General features: G+C 40.8%; 2 protein-coding genes across 2 annotated transcripts in view; both read right to left on the reverse strand.

Annotated features, from left to right (window-relative positions):
• The window catches only part of LOC131992522 (amyloid-beta A4 precursor protein-binding family A member 1-like), a 32,677-nt gene extending 18,694 nt beyond the window's left edge, over window positions 1-13,983 (reverse strand). The window contains exons 1-6 of the mRNA XM_059358132.1: window positions 13,835-13,983; window positions 5,646-7,384; window positions 4,682-5,102; window positions 2,126-2,635; window positions 1,283-1,322; window positions 260-405 (exon numbers count right to left, since the gene is read on the reverse strand). Of these exons, the coding sequence (XP_059214115.1) occupies window positions 260-405; window positions 1,283-1,322; window positions 2,126-2,635; window positions 4,682-5,102; window positions 5,646-7,306 (2,778 nt within the window). The 5' untranslated portion in view covers window positions 7,307-7,384; window positions 13,835-13,983. The remainder of the gene's footprint in view (window positions 1-259; window positions 406-1,282; window positions 1,323-2,125; window positions 2,636-4,681; window positions 5,103-5,645; window positions 7,385-13,834) is intronic.
• A 1,255-nt stretch (window positions 13,984-15,238) lies between these two features.
• The window catches only part of LOC131992532 (annexin A1-like), a 13,544-nt gene continuing 8,838 nt past the window's right edge, over window positions 15,239-19,944 (reverse strand). The window contains exons 9-12 of the mRNA XM_059358142.1: window positions 19,763-19,858; window positions 19,206-19,264; window positions 18,590-18,712; window positions 15,239-15,438 (exon numbers count right to left, since the gene is read on the reverse strand). Coding sequence (XP_059214125.1) covers window positions 15,382-15,438; window positions 18,590-18,712; window positions 19,206-19,264; window positions 19,763-19,858 — 335 coding nt within the window. The 3' untranslated portion in view covers window positions 15,239-15,381. The remainder of the gene's footprint in view (window positions 15,439-18,589; window positions 18,713-19,205; window positions 19,265-19,762; window positions 19,859-19,944) is intronic.

Consider the following 19,944-nt stretch of genomic DNA (forward strand, 5'->3'; position numbering starts at 1 on the left):
CTTTTTTTTCTCATTTTCCAATGTTTTCCATGACTGGAAAATTGGTCAATCATCTTCCAGGTTTTCCAGGACGCGTGGGAACCCTGTTTTTAGTCCTTTCCAGTGAAACATAACATTTTAGAGTTCAAGCAAATATTTAGAAAGAAAGCAGCAGAAATCTGCACAAACTGTGATCCTGAGGAGAATAAATGTGAGCAGGAAACTGGAAAGGAATAAAATCAGGCTCTCAAACTGAACATCTACACTCTTAGCCCCTCACCCGGACTCTGTTCATGGCCTCCTGCGCCTGCTGCATGCGGGCGCTCTTGGAGGGCGTCCTCTCTGACAGCAGGTGTGTGCAGCCCAGGTAGGTAGCAGCAAAGATGATGCCATCAATCAGGTCTTCAGGGTCACATGGTCCCGGGACTGGAGGGACAGAATGCACCAGTTAGACACAGACACACAGAGAAAAGACTACACCAACATCTACACTGTAGAAACTGAATCTAACTCCACAGGGTGGAGGTGTTGGTCACAGGGTGGAGGTGTTGGTCACAGGGTGGAGGTGTTGCACTGCAAAAACTGAAATCTAAGTAAGATTAAATATCTCAGATCAAGGGGATAAATGCTTATTTTCTGTCTGATCAGAGAGTTCTTCTTAGTCAGCAGTTTTTATTTTAGACTGTTTCACTTTTTTGATATAAAGATTCCACAGCTTTTGCCTTATTTCAAGAATTTTAAGAAAAATATTCTCCATAGAGATAAAAATCTTTGTATCTGTGTGAAGAAAAGTTGACTAGTTTTTAGTGTGACTTTGCTGGTTTCTATAAATATAATGCCTATCATATCATTATGTCAAAATGATGGCTCTAGCATTTACTGATTATTAATTCAAGAATATTTTTACACATATTGAGAAAATAGGTCACGTGTATTTCATTAGAATCAAGAAAAAGTTACTTGTTATTAGTTAGAATACACTAATTCTAAGGTATTTGTGGTTCATTGAGATTAGATATTTTTACTGGTTTTGGAAAGTCTTGACAAGACACATTTTATTGTTCCATTGGCAGATCATTTTGATATTTTTGAGCAAAATACACCTAATTTTTGTACTTTTTTCCTTGTTTTTAAGAGCTGGCTTTTTGCAGTGCACCAACTATTTCTAATTTGTATATATGTTTCTGTTATGAAAACAATAAATATAAATACACAGACACAACAAAACCTGTCATCTTTATACCACCAGATGAAATAATGGAGACTGAGCTGAGAATAAATGTATGATTTTCATTCCACTCACCGTCCACAAACGTTGGAAACGGAGGAAGAGATCTGCGAAGCTGAGGATGCACAAAAACAGAGACAACTTTTTATTATTTCTGCTCACATCCTGCAGGTTTCTAACTCATTTACATTCTGCAGGAAGACTTTTACTGCTGTCAGACGTTAGCTCCTGGCAGATAAACACCTTTAGAAGAGAGAGGTCAGTCTGCAGGATTTATCCTCCATGGAGACATTCAGTCAGTCAACAACTACAGCTGATCTAATAGTAGGAAGCAGACTGACAGCAGGAAAAGGTTTTTAGCTGTTAGGAGTCTCTGTACTGCAATAAGGTGTTTAAAAACCAGATAAAACAGACAGATAATTTACCTTGTCATTTTTGGTTAATTTTACATTTTTTTTTGGTCATTATACAATTTTTTTTGGGTCATTTTGAGCATTTTTTGGTCTAGAATTTTTCTTAAATTAAGATTATTAAATCTAGAAATAAGCATGTTGAACTCTTAAAACCAGATAAAGTAAAGCTGCCAGCAGTGATGAACTGGCCCGAGCAGAGTGACCTGATGATTATTTGGTTCTTACCAAAAAAAAAAAACTAGATTTTGAAGTGTTAGATCATTTATCTTTTTTAATTGAGTTAATTTATTATTTTAAGTGTTCAACATGCTTATTTCTAGATTTAATAATCTTAATTTAATAAATCTTGTCAAGGTAAATTATCTGTCCATGCAGCAAGATCATTTCCCTCAGATTTACTGTTTGATCTGGTTTTTAAACACCTTATTTAATTTTTTTACAGTGTGAGGCTTTTGATACTGAATAAAACTTGAATAAAACTAAATGTTTCCTGTCAGACTCTCACCTCCTGGACAGACGGCGGCTGTGGAGGCGACTGTGGCTGAACTGGAGGTCTGGAGCGCTGAGTGGGAGGCTGGTGATGCTGTTGTTGTTGTTGTTGTTGTTGTTGTTGACTGTGTTGCTGATGTGGATGTTGACGCTGTTGATGCTGATTTGGAGGCATGTGTGCATACGGTTGCTGCGATGGCTGTGTGTACGTCTGTGGTGGCGGCCTGGCGGGGTCCCTCTGCTGGGACTGGGGACCCTGGTGGCCCTGGTGGCCCTGGTGGTGGTTTTGGGGGCCCTGGTGGTGGTGTTGGGGACCCTGGTGGTGGTTTTGGGGACCCTGGTGGCCCTGGTGGTGGTTTTGCGGGCCCTGGTGGTGGTTTTGGGGGCCCTGGTGGTGGTTTTGGGGACCCTGGTGGTGGTTATAGTGCTGGGGATGAGGAGCTCTGGCTGACTCGGCTCTCAGCGGACTGAGCGGCTCGGTGTATCGAGAAGGAGACTCAGACTGAGCGGGGGAGTGAGGAGAAGACTGAGAGAGAGAGAAAGAGAGAGAGAGAGAACAGGGACAAAAGAAAGAGAAGAGTAAGAAGAATAAACCATTCCTTTAGAACTGCAATGCATCTACACTGTAAAAAATGTCTGTAGATTTTAGGGTGAAAAACTGTTAAACCATGACAGTAAAAGACGTAAAATGATAAATGAGTTCATTCAGTTTCAGTAACAATGAAACACTGTAAATGTTTATATCAGACAAAACAGGATTTTTTTTTTTTACAGTTTTATGTTTTTATTCTTTTTTTGCCATTTTGCGTCTTTTTGTCATTTTGTGTCTTTTTATGTCTTTTTGTGTCTTTTTGTGATCAACTTGTGTCTTTTTTTGGCCATTTTGCATATCTACATTACTCCACTGTAAAATTCTCTGGCACCGTGTTTGTAACAAAAATATACTGTAATATTTAATGGTAAAATCTTTAATTTATGCAGCATTTATAAAGTATTTTTCTTGTCAATTATATGGCAGAACAGCGTTTCTTTTGATGGAAAAGCTTTTTATTTATACGGTAAAATATGGAATAAAATGTCAATCTTAAACGTGAAATCAACAGTGTTAATATCTGTTAAAGTTCTGGCAACCACAGCTGCTGGTTTTTACCATAAAAACAACAGTTGTTTTTTACAGTGTAGAGCTTCTCAGCTCCTCATTCTGACGCTTCATGACTCATGATTCAGGTTTCAATCCAACACAAGATGAAATGAGAGCCAGGGATGTAAATCATGTTGGAAAACTTCCCGAAAGCAATGAAATGGAATTAATTATTGCAACACTGCAGAGTAAACTCCTTGGGCAATGTCACTCAGCAGCACAGCCTTAAAGGTACAGTCCAACATTAGAGAGAGAAACACAAACAGCAAGAAGAAATGTCAAGAAATAACTGAATAATAATGTAACCCTAGAACTGTTCATGGTTTTAAATGCCTACAAAGATAGAAGCTAAAAATCGACCTATTGTTTCATAATTAATTATTTTCATCATTCAGTATTCCAGGTTTTCCTCAATTAGTTTGTTTTCTTTTATTATTATTTTTTAATAAAATCCCTTTTTGTGTCACTACTCTTCTAATGAACAACATGGGTCAAAAATGACCCATATCCCTTGTTTTTAGCTAAGTAGCTTTCTAAGCTAACTACTTAGCTAACTTCTTGGCTAAGTAGTTAGCTTAGCAAGCTACTTAGCCAAGTAGTTAGCTATGTAATAATACAAAAACGAAGTGTGAGAAGCAAAATGGAAATAATGATCTGTTGTTATCAAAAACAAGATATTTAAAGAATATTTGGAATATTCAATCATATAATAACATGGGAAACGAATGCGGGTCATTTTTGACCCATGTTGTGCATTAGAAGGGTTAAAAAACAGAGTGAGTGATGCTGCGTTCGATTACACTCGGAACTCGGAAAGATCCGACCTCCGAGTCAGAAAAGTGCAATAGAACGGCCCTTGAACTCGGGATTCCGAATCGGGATCTGGTCTGTTATGTGTCATTTAATTTAGCATTTGTGTTACTAAAAGTGTAGGATTACTTTGTAGTGGTATTTACACTCCCACTCTGTTAATTAAAGAGTTTGTGTGAGCGTAGTAGGGACGAAAAAGCACAGTGAAAGTGTAAAAAACATTATAGTTTTTTCCATATTTAAACTACATTAGTCTATAAGGTGTAATACTGCACTTCTTTTTATTATATCCAGGAAATTGATAAAATGTAATTATATTTTTGTCGAGAGTTGACAGCTGTGCAGCTTGCAGAAGTCATACAGCATACAACGTTTCTCTTTCTCTCTCTCTCTCTCTCTCTCTCTCTCTCTCAGGTAGCTGATGTACTTCCCCAGAATAATTTTTAAATGCTTCAAAGACATCCAAACAAACATCAGTTTGCTGTGGTCTGCCATATTTTCCAAGCTTGAGCAATGAAACGCATTTACCTCGGAAGTCGGAATTACGAACTCTGATCTTTCCGAGTTCTGAGTGCAATCGAAAGCAGCATTAGTGTTGGGGCTGGGTGAAGTCCTACTCACATGTCCAGCTGTAGTCTGCAGGGGGAATCCCTCCTCGGTGGGGCTCACCTCCTGCCTCATCACCCAGATCGGCTCCACGGGTTTGTCGGGTGTGTAGGGCGAGCGTATCGTCTTGGTCTTCACCTCCTCGATCGCCTCCTTTATGTCTTTAATGGCGATGCTGATGGCGTCTCCTGAGCCCCTCGGACCGTCTTCCCCTTGGGGACCCGCCGCGGTCAGCTCCTCCGGGGCCTCTCCGGAGCTGCTGTGCCCAGACGAGGGGCTCCTGGCCTGGGTCTCCGCCGGTCTGGGGGCCTGCCTGCGACCTTTGGCAACGGGACTTTGGTCGCCACCGTCCCCCTCGCCGTCGGACTGTCCGTCATAGTGGTGCAGCCGGCAGCCCACGGACCGGTCCACAGGGGGGCACTGCACAAAGTCAGCTCTTGAAAACAAGAAAAAAGTACAAAAATTAGGTGTATTTTCCTTAAAAATGGCAAAATTATCTGCCAATGGAACAAGAAAATTAGTCTTGTCAAGACTTTGCAAAACAAGTAAAAATATCTAATCTCAATTAACCCACAAATACCTTAGAATTAGTGTATTCTAATTAATAACAAGTGACTTTTTCTTGATTCTAATGAAATACACGTGACCTATTTTTCTCAATATGTTGAAAAATATTCTTGAATTAATAATCAGTACATGCTAGAGCCATCATCTTGACATAATGATATGCATAGGCATTATATTTATAGAAACCAGCAAAGTCACACTAAAACTAGTGAACTTTTCTTCAGACAGATACAAAGATTTTTATCTGTATGTAGAATATTTTTCTCAAAATTCTTGAAATAAGACAAAAGCCGTGAAATCTTCATATCAAACAAGTGAAACAGTCTAAAATAAAAACTGCTGACTAAGAAGAACTATGTTATCAGACAAAAAATAAGCAGATATCCCCTTGATCTGAGACATTTCATCTTACTTAGATTTCAGTTTTTGCAGTGAGTGGTGTGACCCGCGGTCTCTGGCCGGCCTCGGGGCGTACTGGGAGCCCTTGTTGGGGGACGATGGAGCCCCTTTCTGTACATTCTCCTGTCTATGGCTGGTAAAGGGCTCCTGGCGGGACTCCTCATTAGACTCAGTCCTCCAACCAGATTGCCTGCGAGGTTCTCTGTGTAACTCGGGGTAGGAGGCCTTCAGGGGCTCTGGGAAAGAGTTGGGATGGGATTTTGGCTCCGAGTACGACTCGTAGGCAGGCTCCTGGTACGGCTTTTGGTGGGACTCTGTATAAAAGTCTGCATAGGTTTTAGGATAAGAGTCGGAGCAGGAGGTGGCGTGAGACAGCGAGCACGACTCGGAGCAATCCTCATCTTCTTCATCTTCGGGTAGCAGGTCGTTGTCGGGCACGGGACTCATACTGGTGTCCTCCTCGGTGAAGTGGTCCAGCTGGGGGAATGGGGGAACGTCCGGGGAGGAAGGAGGAGTCGGGGAGTGGAGCGGAGGAGGACTGTGGAGAGGTCCGTCCATGCTGAGGGAGGCGGCGCTCTCCGTGTCGGAGCAGAGATCAGTGATTTCACTTCCCTGAGCTGCCATATCCTCGGCTACCTCGTCCATCACCTCGTCCTGATCCTCCTCCACCATCTCCTCCTCCACCATCTCCTCCTCCACCACCTCCTCCTCCACCCTCTCCTCCTCCACCCTCTCCTCCTCCACCACCTTCTCCTCCTCCACCACCTCCAAACATTCCTCTGCTTCGCCACCGACTGCCTGCGTGTCGTTTTGGCTGCAGCTGGAGTTTCCGGTGGCTGACTTGCGGTCTTCATCATCCTCCGCTTGCTCTTCTTGTTCTTCTTCCTCCTTCTGCTTCACTTCCTCCAATTTCTCTTCACACTCCACTTTTCCCTCCTCCCCGAGGTCCTGCGGTTGAGTTTGCGTGTTCTTCTGGGTTGCGGGACCCGTTGAGAGGTGGGTCGGAGTGACGACAGCGACGGGAGTCCGGTGAGGAGATCCTCTGTCCTGCAGTTGATCGGTTCCAGGATCACCCGGTGATCGTTGCTGTACCTGAGCCTTCACCGGAGCCTCTCGCTCCTCCGAGTCCTGAAGAGTCTCTCTGACCGGCTGCCTCGGTCTGGGACCTCGGAGCCTGGGGTTAGGGTCCCCGTGGCGGCGGTACCGGGCGACACCAGGGCGGGGTTGCTGGATGGGACGAGAATCCAGACTCACGTCCCCTTCTTGCCTGAAAGCAGACCCTGCCGGAGCCTGACCAGGACTATGAACCTGACCAGGACTATGAACCTGACCAGGACTATGAACTTGACCAGGACTCGGAGCCTGACCAGGACTTGGAGCCTGACCAGGACTTGGTGCCTGACCAGGACTTGGAGCCTGGCCCTGGCCTGTTGGAGGTCGCCGTCGATGCCGAGGGGGTCCACGACCTGCATGGTGGTGGTGTTGGTGAGGATGATGATGGTGGTGGTGGTGGGGGTTCGGCTCCCCGTCCTGGTTCAGCATCTGACACGGCCTCCAGGACCGGCGTACCGGAGGGTCACCGGGTGACGTCCCGTTGGGCTGCCTGCTCCTCGGAGGCCCCTTGTGCTCCTCGCCGGGCCCTCCCGATGCCTCGTCCTGATACTTGTGGCTCATGGCGGCAGTGTGATCGGACTCCAACTCTCAAAACATCCTCCTCCTCTCGTCTCCAAGGAAACCAGCTCCGAGCACAGCCTGGCAGATCAACAGGGAAAAGGAAAGGAAAGGTTTTAGTTTACATGTAAAACAAAAACCTTATTGGGAGGATATCAAATATCAGTACTTTTTGAACACAGACTCAAATGTCTCCATAGCAACCAGTATTGAAAAGTAAATGCTTGTTTTTTCATCTTGCTTCAAGCAAACTTGTGCATTTTATAATAAAAGCATCAAATTTGGTACACTTGTAGCCAAAGACAGAACAAAATTAGATGTGGCGGCACGACGAATTTTCAATATGGTGGCCATTTTTCAAGATGGCAGTGACCAGCTGTTTTGAGATTAAAATTTGCATTAACAATAGATAGTAGGTGATAGAAACATGAAATTTGGTACAACTATAGCCAGAGAAATGGGGAACATGTAGAGGGATCAAGACTTTTCAATGTGGTGACCATTTTAAAAAATATATGAAAATTGATCTAAAAGCAGTTGTCACTGGCAGCCAATTTGGAAAATGAACCGCCATATTGATCATTTATGAGGGTCTATATCTGTATTTTTTTGTGTATTTGGCCATAACGGCACCAAATTTGAGGAAATCTATTATATATTATCTATCTATAAACAGTTGTGACTGGTGGCCATCTTGAAAAATGGCTTCCATATTGAAAATTTGTCATGCCTCCACATCAAATTTTTTTCATATTGAAAACCTGGACCTGGACCAGGACCAGGACCAGGACCTGGACCTGGACCTGGACATGCGAGCATCAAATCATGTGCGTGTCATTTAGTTGCTGTTTCTTCGTCTCTGTCCTGCATCCTGCACGTCATGTGAATTACTTATATTGTTTTCATCAAATATGCATCTCCTACATTTTGAACATGTACATGCTACTATGCCTCATTAATTCCCCACCCCCTATATATATATATATATATATATATATATATATATATATATATATATATATATATAGTGGTGGTGCTGAGGCCGGGGACTCCCTCTGTCTGTCTGACTGTCTGTCTCTACTCCACTAACAGTGAAACCTAAATCCTCCTCAGGGATTCATCTTTAATCTGGAACACATTCATCTGTCCACCAGCTGGCAGATGGCACAGGACAGGAGGAGGACGAGGAGGAGGAGTATGAGTAAGAGGAGGAGGAGGAGGAGGAGGAGGAGGAGGAGGAGGAGGAGGAGCTGGAGGAAGAGGAAGAAGAGGAGGATGAGTAAGAGGAGGAGGATGAGTAACAGGAGGAGGAGAAGGAAGTGGAGGAGGAGGACGAGTAAGAGGAAGAGGAGGGCCAGGAGGACGAAGAGGAGTACAAGTATGACTAGGAGGAGGAGGAGAAGAGGAGGAGGACGACGAGGAGGAAGAGGAGAAGGAGGAGGAGGACAAGTAAGAGGAGGACAAGGAGGACGAGGAGGAAGAGGAGGACGAGTAAGAGGAGGAGGAGGAAGGGGAGGAAAAGGAGGAGGAGGACAACGAGTATGAATAAGAGGAGGAGGAAGAGGAGGAGGACGAGGAGTTAGAGTAGAAGGGGGACAAGTAAGAGGAGGAGGAGGACGAGGAGGAAGAGGAGGAGGAGGAGGAGGAAGAGGACGAGGAGGAAGAGTATGAATATTATGAATGTAATCTGAGGATCTATCAGTTGTGAGCAGGTTGAGGAGGACACCAGAACTAGAAGCTCCAGAATAATAAAGTGTCTCCAGGAGAAGAAAGAAAAGGTCACCAGCCTGTTTATGAACATGAAAGCATAAAAGCATTTTCATTATTGCTCCTCCATATGTTCCACTTTCATAACTTATTCATCTGACCTCAACGATCAGCTGGATCCATAAATGTGAGACTGTATGCATGAGACATCTTCATCCTCAACGTCTGTAACTCAACTATTAACGGCTCACGAACATCTCACAGATGAACTCATAAACCATCATCATAAACCACCACTGATGTTTATAAAGACGTGGAAAAGGCAACAAAGTATCCAGTCAAACTGAACTCAACTGATATCAAACAACAACTGCAGCATTTCATCAAACACACACAAACAACAAGCTGCACTGATCTCAGGTTTTTGGAATGAAACATAAAAAAAACTTTGCAGCATTATTTCAACAACTATTGATATTCCTAAAGGTGAGCCTGCTACGCCCTCTGGAAAACACTAAAACGCTAAATGCGAACGCTAAATATCAATACTTGGAGGCCATGAATCGATATAATATTGCCACGCAAAATGTCACGATACTATCCATCCATCCATTCTCGTCCGCTTATCCGGGGCCGGGTCGCGGGGGCAGCAGGATAAGCAGGGCGCTCCTGGACCCCGAGGCATTCCCAGGCCAGGAGAGAGATATAATCCCTGTAACAAATGTTTCCCTGTATCGAACAGCCTGCCGATCTGAGATAATAAGCCATTAGTTTGAGAACAATTTCTCATTTGAGTTACTGAGACATCATTTTGAGAAACATTGTCATTATTTTGAGAAAATGCTTCATTATTTTGAGTGTCTTATCATTTGAGTTACTAAGTCGTTTTTTCAAGACAATGTCTCATTATTTCTTTAAATGTCTCATTATTTCTTTAAATGTCTCATTATTTCTTTAAATGTCTCATTATTTTGAGAAAATGCCTCATTATTTCGAGTGAGTGTCTCATATTGGATTAACAGGTAGCAGAAGGTTTGCTCATCTTATATGTGCAATTATATAAATTCTTGCAGAAGAGTGAGAGGTCAAAGGTTAATGTGGATCCTGTAATCTGAGCTGAATCACCAGGGAGGAAGATGAAGGAAGCAGCAGGAGAGAGGGCGACTCCCCGGGAGGTTACCTTCCCTCGCCGCCTGGCGTTTACATGGAGGTAACGGGGAGGGGAGGGGTCACAGATGGCCTGGTAGCAGCCAGGGAAACGTCCAACATCCATCTGTCACTGCAGTGAAAGCTGCTGCTGGAGGATTTACAGCCCATTAACTCTGATCTCCTCCTGACCAACAACAACACACGTCTGCTGCTATACGTCCACCACTGATTATTCTATAGCAGGGGTCTCAAACTGGCGGCCTGCGGGCCAATTGTGGCCCTCGTGACGATATTTTGTGGCCCCCACCTTGATATGAAATTTTAATGCGAGTTTTATATGAATGGCCCTTTACCATGTTGTGTGTGGAAGGTCCTTTTAATTACTTTTTTGGTAATTCTGTGTGTTTTTGGTAATTGTGTGTCTTTGTGACGTAAGTCGCGAAAAACTGCCCAAAATTTTGCATTGAAGTGAATGGGACGGCCGAAAAAAAATTAGGGAAAAAGAACAATAATTGGAGATTTTCAAACGTCTACTTCTCCGGCATAATTTCACCTAGAGACTCCATTTAAACTTTAAACAGTAGACACAAGTCTTGTGTATCGGTGTATTAATCCACGTTTCGATAGGTCATATAGTTTTTTATCAATCCCTGTTCAATGACCATGATCATTTTTGGAGAAATTCTGAGATTATAATGGGTGTGTATTGCACGGAATGTTCGTGTCACAGTGTGTGATGTCATCGCCAGAGTGTAGAGGGAGAGAAGAAACTGTCAAAAAATAAATTTGAAAACTGCGCTCCAGGCCGCAAATTCCACTCTACAGAAATAATTTATACATAGAAACGTAGGAAAATTAGTCTTCTCCCTCACAATCCTCTGGTAAAGCTGTCAGAGTTATAGTTTGGGCGTAGGACGCACAGATGATCCACCAACACCACCAACAGCCTCATTGGCTCCCACATTAAAAACGCAGGAAGATTTCTGAACAAGGGAGATGTAATAATTTTTTTGATCGCTCTAACAAAGCTATTTTTTCATTTTTCTTAAAAAAAAAACATATGTAGACGTTCAGGAAGAACTCAGGACGCTCAAAGTGAGGTCGGATCAATGATAGGTATTATGGTTTTGCCAAAAATGCTTTCTGTTCGAGGCCAGAATTTCAACTCTGTCCACCTCTGTTACGGAACATTGGCAGTTGGTGTCAGTTAATTCTGTTGATTGCTTTGATCTGATTGCCTTTGATCTTTGATGTGATTACAGTTACAGATACACACACATGCGCGTAAGTGCGCACACTCCTCCAGATACACATGTTTCACACACACACACACACATTTTGAGGTTAAAGGTCATAGGTTGCTGTATAAATAAATACTTGTAAAGGAATGCTTGTTGTAGGTGTGCTTCTTGTATATTATATAGTATCATAACATTACTAGTATTAATTGTTATAAATCTCTGAAGAATCTCATCATAGTGTACACACACCGGCAGTAGTGGCCCTTTCACTATTTACCCAGAGGACATTTTCTACTTACAATAGTTCTACCGGTCAGTTAGAACCATGTCGTCTATTAAAGTGTCAGGAAGTTGTGAACAGAGTGGCGACCAGATACAAGTCTGAACATACGGTTGCCATATTTAGTCACCTTGTATTTTGACTAATTAAGATCATATTCAGTTATAAATCAGAGTTTGGGAAAAAAAATCAATACAGCATATTATCATGATATTTTGCGTAGCGATATTATATGGATTCATGGCCACCAAGTATTAATAACAATTTCATAATTTGTATATTTATCCATTTAAGATGTGTTTTTTTCAATAATAATTTAAAGTCTTTTGTGCTACTGTTTTGTTCAAAATGTTTGGGACGTCGGTTCTTATGGGTTAAATGAAGAGCGCCATCTAGTGGAGTCAGAAAATAAAGAAAATGCTTCATGAAGCTTCATTAGGACATCACTAATGTCAGGCAACATGTGATGCAGGTTTCAGTGTGTTCAGTGGTTCATGTTGCAGCAGACAGACTGACCAACACTACACACACCTGAAAACTCACCTGTTTCTATTACAGACGAATATATATAAAATATAATAATGCAGCTTGGAGAAAAAAGTCATGCAACCTCCTTCAGATGCAAGTAAATGACTGTTAAACTGAAATTAAATAATCATTCTTAACTCGGCAACATCTAGTGGACTGAAAAAACACTAAAATATATTAATTTAGTAGCGAAACGTTTCAATTGGACTTGTAGTATTAATAATTTATAAGATTAAATATCAATACCTGGCATGTGAGTATCAACAGAATATTTTCATGCAAAATGTTGATACAAATAAGTAATTCAAATAGTAAATCAATCAGTTAAGTTTGATTGAATTCTTGTTTATTGAGGACTGTGTCAAATTTAAAACAACTGCAGCTACAGCTACAGTTTTATATAATTTATATATAATTATTTATAATAATAATAATATTTTATTAAGAGTTTTCATGTAAATACAAGAGCAAAAATCCAACCTTACCTACCAACTTTATCTTCTTTTTAACTCTTTAGTGTCCTTGTTGTATTCTGTCTTTTTTTATATTATTGTTTTTATTTATTCTACCTCAGTATTTTATTCTATTATATTTTATTTAAATATCTATCTATCTATCTATCTATCTATCTATCTATCTATCTATCTATCTATCTATCTATCTATCTACAAAGTGATTAAATAGCAAATAAAAGACATTACAATCTGCTCTGGGAAACAGTGATAGTTAATGTTCTCATGTTTAATATTCTGAACTGGAAAATTACTATATAATAATAATAATAATAATATAAAATAATCATTTACTGCAACTGTTGTCACTTTAAAAGGATTCTCATCATCTTTCTATTCCTGACAGCATGATTCATCCTCACACACACACACACACACACACACACACACAGTGACAGTGTGTGTGTGTGTGTGTGTGTGTGTGTGTGTGTGTGTGTGTTGTGGTGCATCACATTGATTCCTACAGTGTGTTTACTGAGAAGCTCCAGAGAAACATTCATCCATCAGCAGGTGACAAACTGGCAGGTGCTTTTATTTTGAAGGCTTACGGGCTTCTTAAAGCGGCCTTCAACCATTTTATTATGTTAAAATGATTTTTAAAAAACCTGCTTTCTGACATCTGGTGCTCATTATGAGGTGGTGATATCAGCTCTCCCACTCTTTATTTATTTATTAATTTATTAATGTATTTATTATCTGTAGATGCGTTAATGCTCCTCTTGTTACCTTGGTGATAAAAACACGGACTGAACCTCCTCCAGGATCTCCTGGATCCTCTGATCCCTGAGCCCAGCACGGCTCATATGCATTAGAAATAAAGTGCAGTAAGCCCTGCAGTCACCTGTCCTCCTGTCCCCATGTCTCCATGTCCCCGTGTCTCCATGTCCCCATGTCTCCATGTCTCCATGTCCCCGTGTCTCCTGTATACTGACGCTCCAGATTAAATCCCTGCAGGTGTCGCATCCACCATCAGACCTGAACACCTCCGTCCTGCAGCCCGAACACATTAACCCGGACCAACCCGGCCCCGGATCCCTGTCCCCGGATCCCTGTCCCCGGGTCTCCGTCTGTCGGACATTTATTATAACGTTTATTATAAGATGAATTATTTTACCTGGCTGTCAGAAGGAGAATCGAGGCCCGGGTCCGGATCCTGCAGTCCTCATGTCCCCGCTGTCCCTTTCAGACAACTTGTTCGGATTAAAGCGCTCAGCTCCTCCTGCTGCTCCTCCTGCTGCTCCTCCTGCTCCTCCTGCTCCGTGACATCACAGCGGATTATGATGCACAAAGCGCCTTTAGAGCCGCGGAGCTGCTGCAGCCTGTATCGGTCCTCCGGCCTGAGAGGAGCCTCCTCCCACCACCAGACCAGGAGCAGGGCTCTGAGACTGCAGAGTCAGACCCGCAGCTCTAGACCTCCTCTGTTCACCACAGCGCCTCCTGCTGGACGGATGGAGAACTGCAACTACAGCAGATATCACAATCTCTGGAGGCAGATCTGTGACAAAATGTTCAAACACTTCTTCAAATTCAAACAAGACCCCTGGTATTTTATATTTTGTATTTTGTATTTTTTTGCATTTTGTATTTTTTTTGTATTTTGTATTTTTTGTATTTTGTATTTTTTTGTTGTTGTATTTTTTGTATATATTTTATTTTTTTTGTATTTTCTATTTATTTGTATTTTGTATTTTTTTTGTATTTTGTATTTTTTTTAATCTTTTGAATTTTTATATTTTTTTATTTTGTATTTTTTTGTATTTTGCATTTTTTTAATTGTATTTCTTATTTTGTATTTTTTTTGTATTTTTTGTATTTTGTATTTTATTTTACTTTGGATTTTGTATTTGTTTTTCGTATTTTTTTTGTATTTTGCATTTTTTTGTATTTTTTTGTATTTTGTATTTTGTATTTTTTTTGTATTTTCTATTTTATGTATTTTTTTGTATTTTCTATTTTATGTATTTTCTATTTTTTGTATTTTGTATTTTGTATTTTGCCCCTTTTTCAATGGAAGCCTTTCAAACTATTGTTAACTAACTTTTGTTCCATGAAACCGAAGCGTGATGTGTTTTAATTAAACATGATTAAATGATTAAAGCAATTGTAACAAAAATATACTGTAATATATATATATACAAGCCATCATTTTTGCATTTATTTTTTGTAAAAACACTTTTTCTCACTATTAAATGTACTAAACACCATATCTCTAACAGAAATATACTGTAATATTTAATGGTAAAATCTTTAATTTATGCAGCATTAATAAAGTATTTTATTGACAATTATATGGAAGAACAGCTTTCTTTTGATGGAAAAACTTTTTATTTATACGATTAAATATGTAATAAAATGGCAATCTTAAACGTGAAATCAACAGTGTTAATATCATTTTACCGTAATATTATAAAAAGTTGCACCGTATTTATTACGGTAAAGTTCTGTTTTCAGTCAGTTCAGTTTTTTTGTTTTTTTTTACAGTGTAATACAAAAAAGGCAACAAGAAAACACAGGCAGAAAGACCAAAGAGACAGAAAGGGAATCAAATTTTTTTTTTATTGTTTGTGTTATTACATCAGCTCAATAAAACAGATAATATTTCAGATTATTGGTTCTGTATTGGAGCTGGTTTGTTTTTCCTTAAAGTGGATCCAGCAGTCCTCAGTGAGGTCCACAGAGTCCCAGCAGGATCTTCTCATAATGTCCCTTAGTGTCCTCCTGTGGGACAGACAGAGACATTTACTGTCTTTAGTTTCTGACTGAATGAGACGAAAACAGCACATGAAGCCATTCAAGAACACTTTAACCCTTCACAAGCAGCTCATTTTATTTACACTGTAAAAAGGTTAAAAACCAGATGAAACACTAAATCTGAGGGAAATGATCTTGCTGCATGGACAGATAGTGTGTCTGTTTTTCTGACGATTTTTTTCTGTTTTTCTGACGATTTTTTTCCGACAAAATTTTCTGTTTTTCAAAGTAATATTTTCCTGTTTTTCAAAGTAATTTTTTCCTCTTTTTCTAACTTTTTTTGTTTTTCTGACAATTTTTTCTGTTTTTTATTAAAACTAGAGATAAGCATGTTGAACACTTAAAATAAGAAATTAACTCTTAAAACAAGATAAATTATCCAACACTTCTAAATCTAAAGTTTTTTTTTTTATCTTGGTAAGAAACAAATAATAATAATAATTATAATATAATATAATGTAACTAGAAAATTTCCTCTGGGGAAATTCTGAAAGGGCCACGGGGGCTACTGCCGGTATGTGTACACTATGATGAGATTCTTCAGAAATTTATAACTATGCTCTTTAACCTCAAAATGTGTGTGTGTGTGTGTGTGTGTGTGTTTGAAGCATGTGTATGCATGTGTGAGGAGTGTGCGTGCTTACGCGCATGTGTGTGTGTGTATCTGTAACTGTAATCACATCAAAGATCAAAGGCAATCAGATCAAAGCAATCAACAGAATTAACTGACACCTGTAGAATGTTCCTGAACAGTGACAGCAGCCAGAGGTGGACTGGAATTTCTGGCCTCGAACAGAAAGCATTTTTGGCAAAACCATAATACCTATCATTGATCCGACTTCACTTTGAGCGTCCTGAGTTCTTCCTGAACAGCTACATATGTTTTTTTTAAGAAAAATGAAAAAATAGCTTTGTTAGAGCGATCTAAAAAAACTGTTCCATCTTCCCTTTTTCAGAAATCTTCCTGTGTTTTTAATATGGGAGCCAATGAGGCTGTTGGTGGTGTTGGTGGATCATCTGTGCGTCCTACGCCCAAACTATAACTCTGACAGCTTTACCAGAGGATTGTGAGTGAGAAGACTATTTTTCCTACGTTTCTATGTATAAATTATTTCTGTAGAGTGGAATTTGCGGCCTGGAGCGCAGTTTTCAAATGTATTTTTTGACAATTTTTTCTCTCCCTCTACACTCTGTGTGTGTCAGTATTCCAGGTGTGTGTCAGTATTCTAGGTGGGTGTCAGTATTCTAGGTGTGTATCAGTATTCAAGGTGTGTGTCAGTATTCTAGGTGTGTGTCAGTATCTCAGGTGTGTGTCAGTATTCCAGGTGTGTGTCAGTATTCAAGGTGTGTATCAGTATCTCAGGTGTGTGTCAGTATTCCAGGTGTGTGTCAGTATTCAAGGTGTGTATCAGTATCTCAGGTGTGTGTCAGTATTCCAGGTGTGTGTCAGTATTCATGGTGTGTATCAGTATCTCAGGTGTGTGTCAGTATTCCAGGTGTGTGTCAGTATTCAAGGTGTGTGTCAGTATTCTAGGTGTGTGTCAGTATTCCAGGTGTGTGTCAGTATTCAAGGTGTGTGTCAGTATCTCAGGTGTGTGTCAGTATTCCAGGTGTGTGTCAGTATTCAAGGTGTGTGTCAGTATTCTAGGTGTGTGTGTCAGTATTCAAGGTGTGTGTCAGTATTCCAGGTGTGTGTGTCAGTATTCAAGGTGTGTGTCAGTATTCCAGGTGTGTGTCAGTATTCTAGGTGTGTGTGTGTGTGTGTGTGTGTGTGTCAGTATTCCAGGTGTGTGTCAGTATTCAAGGTGTGTGTCAGTATTCCAGGTGTGTGTCAGTATTCCAGGTGTGTGTCAATATCTCAGGTGTGTGTCAGTATTCTAGGTGTGTGTCAGTATTCAAGGTGTGTGTCAGTATTCCAGGTGTGTGTCAATATCTCAGGTGTGTGTCAGTATTCTAGGTGTGTGTCAGTATTCAAGGTGTGTGTCAGTATTCCAGGTGTGTGTCAATATCTCAGGTGTGTGTCAGTATTCTAGGTGTGTGTCAGTATTCAAGGTGTGTGTCAGTATTCCAGGTGTGTGTCAATATCTCAGGTGTGTCTCAGTATTCAAGGTGTGTGTCAGTATTCAAGGTGTGTGCCAGTATCTCAGGTGTGTGTGTGTCAGTATTCTAGGTGTGTGTCAGTATTCAAGGTGTGTGTCAGTATCTCAGGTGTGTGTGTGTCAGTATTCAAGGTGTGTGTCAGTATCTCAGGTGTGTGTCAATATTCAAGGTGTGTGTCAGTATCTCAGGTGTGTGTCAGTATTCAAGGTGTGTGTGTCAGTATTCAAGGTGTGTGTCAGTATTCCAGGTGTGTGTCAGTATTCCAGGTGTGTGTCAATATCTCAGGTGTGTGTCAGTATTCTAGGTGTGTGTGTCAGTATTCAAGGTGTGTGTCAGTATTCAAGGTGTGTGTCAGTATTCAGGTGTGTGTCAATATCTCAGGTGTGTGTCAGTATTCTAGGTGTGTGTCAGTATTCAAGGTGTGTGTCAGTATTCCAGGTGTGTGTCAATATCTCAGGTGTGTGTCAGTATTCTAGGTGTGTGTCAGTATTCAAGGTGTGTCTCAGTATTCAAGGTGTGTGTCAGTATTCAAGGTGTGTGCCAATATCTCAGGTGTGTGTGTGTGTGTGTGTGTGTCAGTATTCAAGGTGTGTGTCAGTATTCTAGGTGTGTGTCAGTATTCAAGGTGTGTGTCAGTATCTCAGGTGTGTGTGTCAGTATTCAAGGTGTGTGTCAGTATCTCAGGTGTGTGTCAGTATTCAAGGTGTGTGTGTCAGTATTCAAGGTGTGTGTCAGTATCTCAGGTGTGTGTCAGTATTCAAGGTGTGTGTCAGTATTCCAGGTGTGTGTCAGTATTCAAGGTGTGTGTCAGTACTCCAGGTGTGTGTCAGTATTCAAGGTGTGTGTCAGTATTCAAGGTGTGTGTCAGTACTCCAGGTGTGTGTCAGTATTCAAGGTGTGTGTCAGTATTCAAGGTGTGTGTCAGTACTCCAGGTGTGTGTCAGTATTCAAGGTGTGTGTCAGTATCTCAGGTGTGTGTCAGTATCCCAGGTGTGTGTCAGTATTGATGGTTTATTACCAGAATGGCCTCCTGCAGGCTGGTGTCGTACATGGCTCTGTACTCCTGGATGATCTTCTTCAGGTCGACCTCGGAGCGACTCACCATCACCCTGATCAGCGTGTCCTCACAAGTCCCGTGGCCCTGAAACACAGCAGACACTGTGTTTAGTCAGGAGTTCTCAATCAATGTTGGAATGTCGGGAAGAAATATGTATTATTGCAACCAACTGCATGTGCGTGTGGTTGATTACATAACGGAGAACTACAGTGAAGCAACAAGATCAATGTTGGTCAGAACTCCAAATATCTGACCTCTGAATGTTTGAGAGCTGCAGGGATTCAACTACAATCATGGAGTGAATAAAGTCAGTGGATGGAGCCTCTAGGGCCTCACATGTTATTTTTTTTACAGTGTAGGGCCTCACATGTTATTTTTTTTACAGTGTAGGGCCTCACATGTTATTTTTTACAGTTTAGGGAATCACAGTCAATCACAATCACCCAAAAAAATAACAGGATTATTCAGTCTAAATTACAGTTTTTGCTGATATTTACATTTAAATTGACAGTAGAAAACCCACTGTATTGTTTTTACACACACACACACACACACACACACACACACACACACACACCTTCATGGCGTGATGGAGTTTCTCAGCGAAGACAGCTGGAGTGTTCCAGGAACATTTCACTAAAAACATCAGAGACACAAACAAACAAACAGACAAACAAACAAACAAACAGTGAGAACCAACAAGCTGCTTTTGGTCAGTTTTAAATAATCATTTTAAAATAAAAGTAAAATAGACAGATTGTTTTATAACATTTCCTGCAGCAGTTCAGGGTCTTTTAGGTGACTTTTACTCTCAGAATCACCATGACGTCTAACCAACGTCTAATGACTAGTGATGTATCAATGAAGCTTCATGAACCATGTTCTTTATTCTCTGAGTCACTAGATGGAGCTCTCTGTTCAACAAAGAGCTGAAATCACTCTGTTACCATAGTTACCATAGTTACCATAGCTTGAGCCTCTTTCTTTAAATGAAGAGCTCCATCTAGTGGACTCAGAAGATAAAGGAACTGGTTCATGGAGCTTGTTTGCAGTGATTGTGGTGGAACAGCTCCAGTCTGATAGGAGAACCAGCTCTGATGATGATGATGATGAAGAGAAATAAAATAATCTCACCGATGTCGATAAGACAGTCCTCGATGTCTCCTCTCAGGTGCATGTCCAGAGCTTTAGGAAGAGACACGTCACTGCCGGCAGCGTAGTGCTGGAACACTACACAACAACACAACAACAACACAACACAACAACAACAACAACAACAACAACAACAACAACAACAACAACAACAACACATCAAC

This window comes from Centropristis striata, chromosome 19 (assembly GCF_030273125.1).
Source record: "Centropristis striata isolate RG_2023a ecotype Rhode Island chromosome 19, C.striata_1.0, whole genome shotgun sequence".
Taxonomy (NCBI): domain Eukaryota; kingdom Metazoa; phylum Chordata; class Actinopteri; order Perciformes; family Serranidae; genus Centropristis; species Centropristis striata.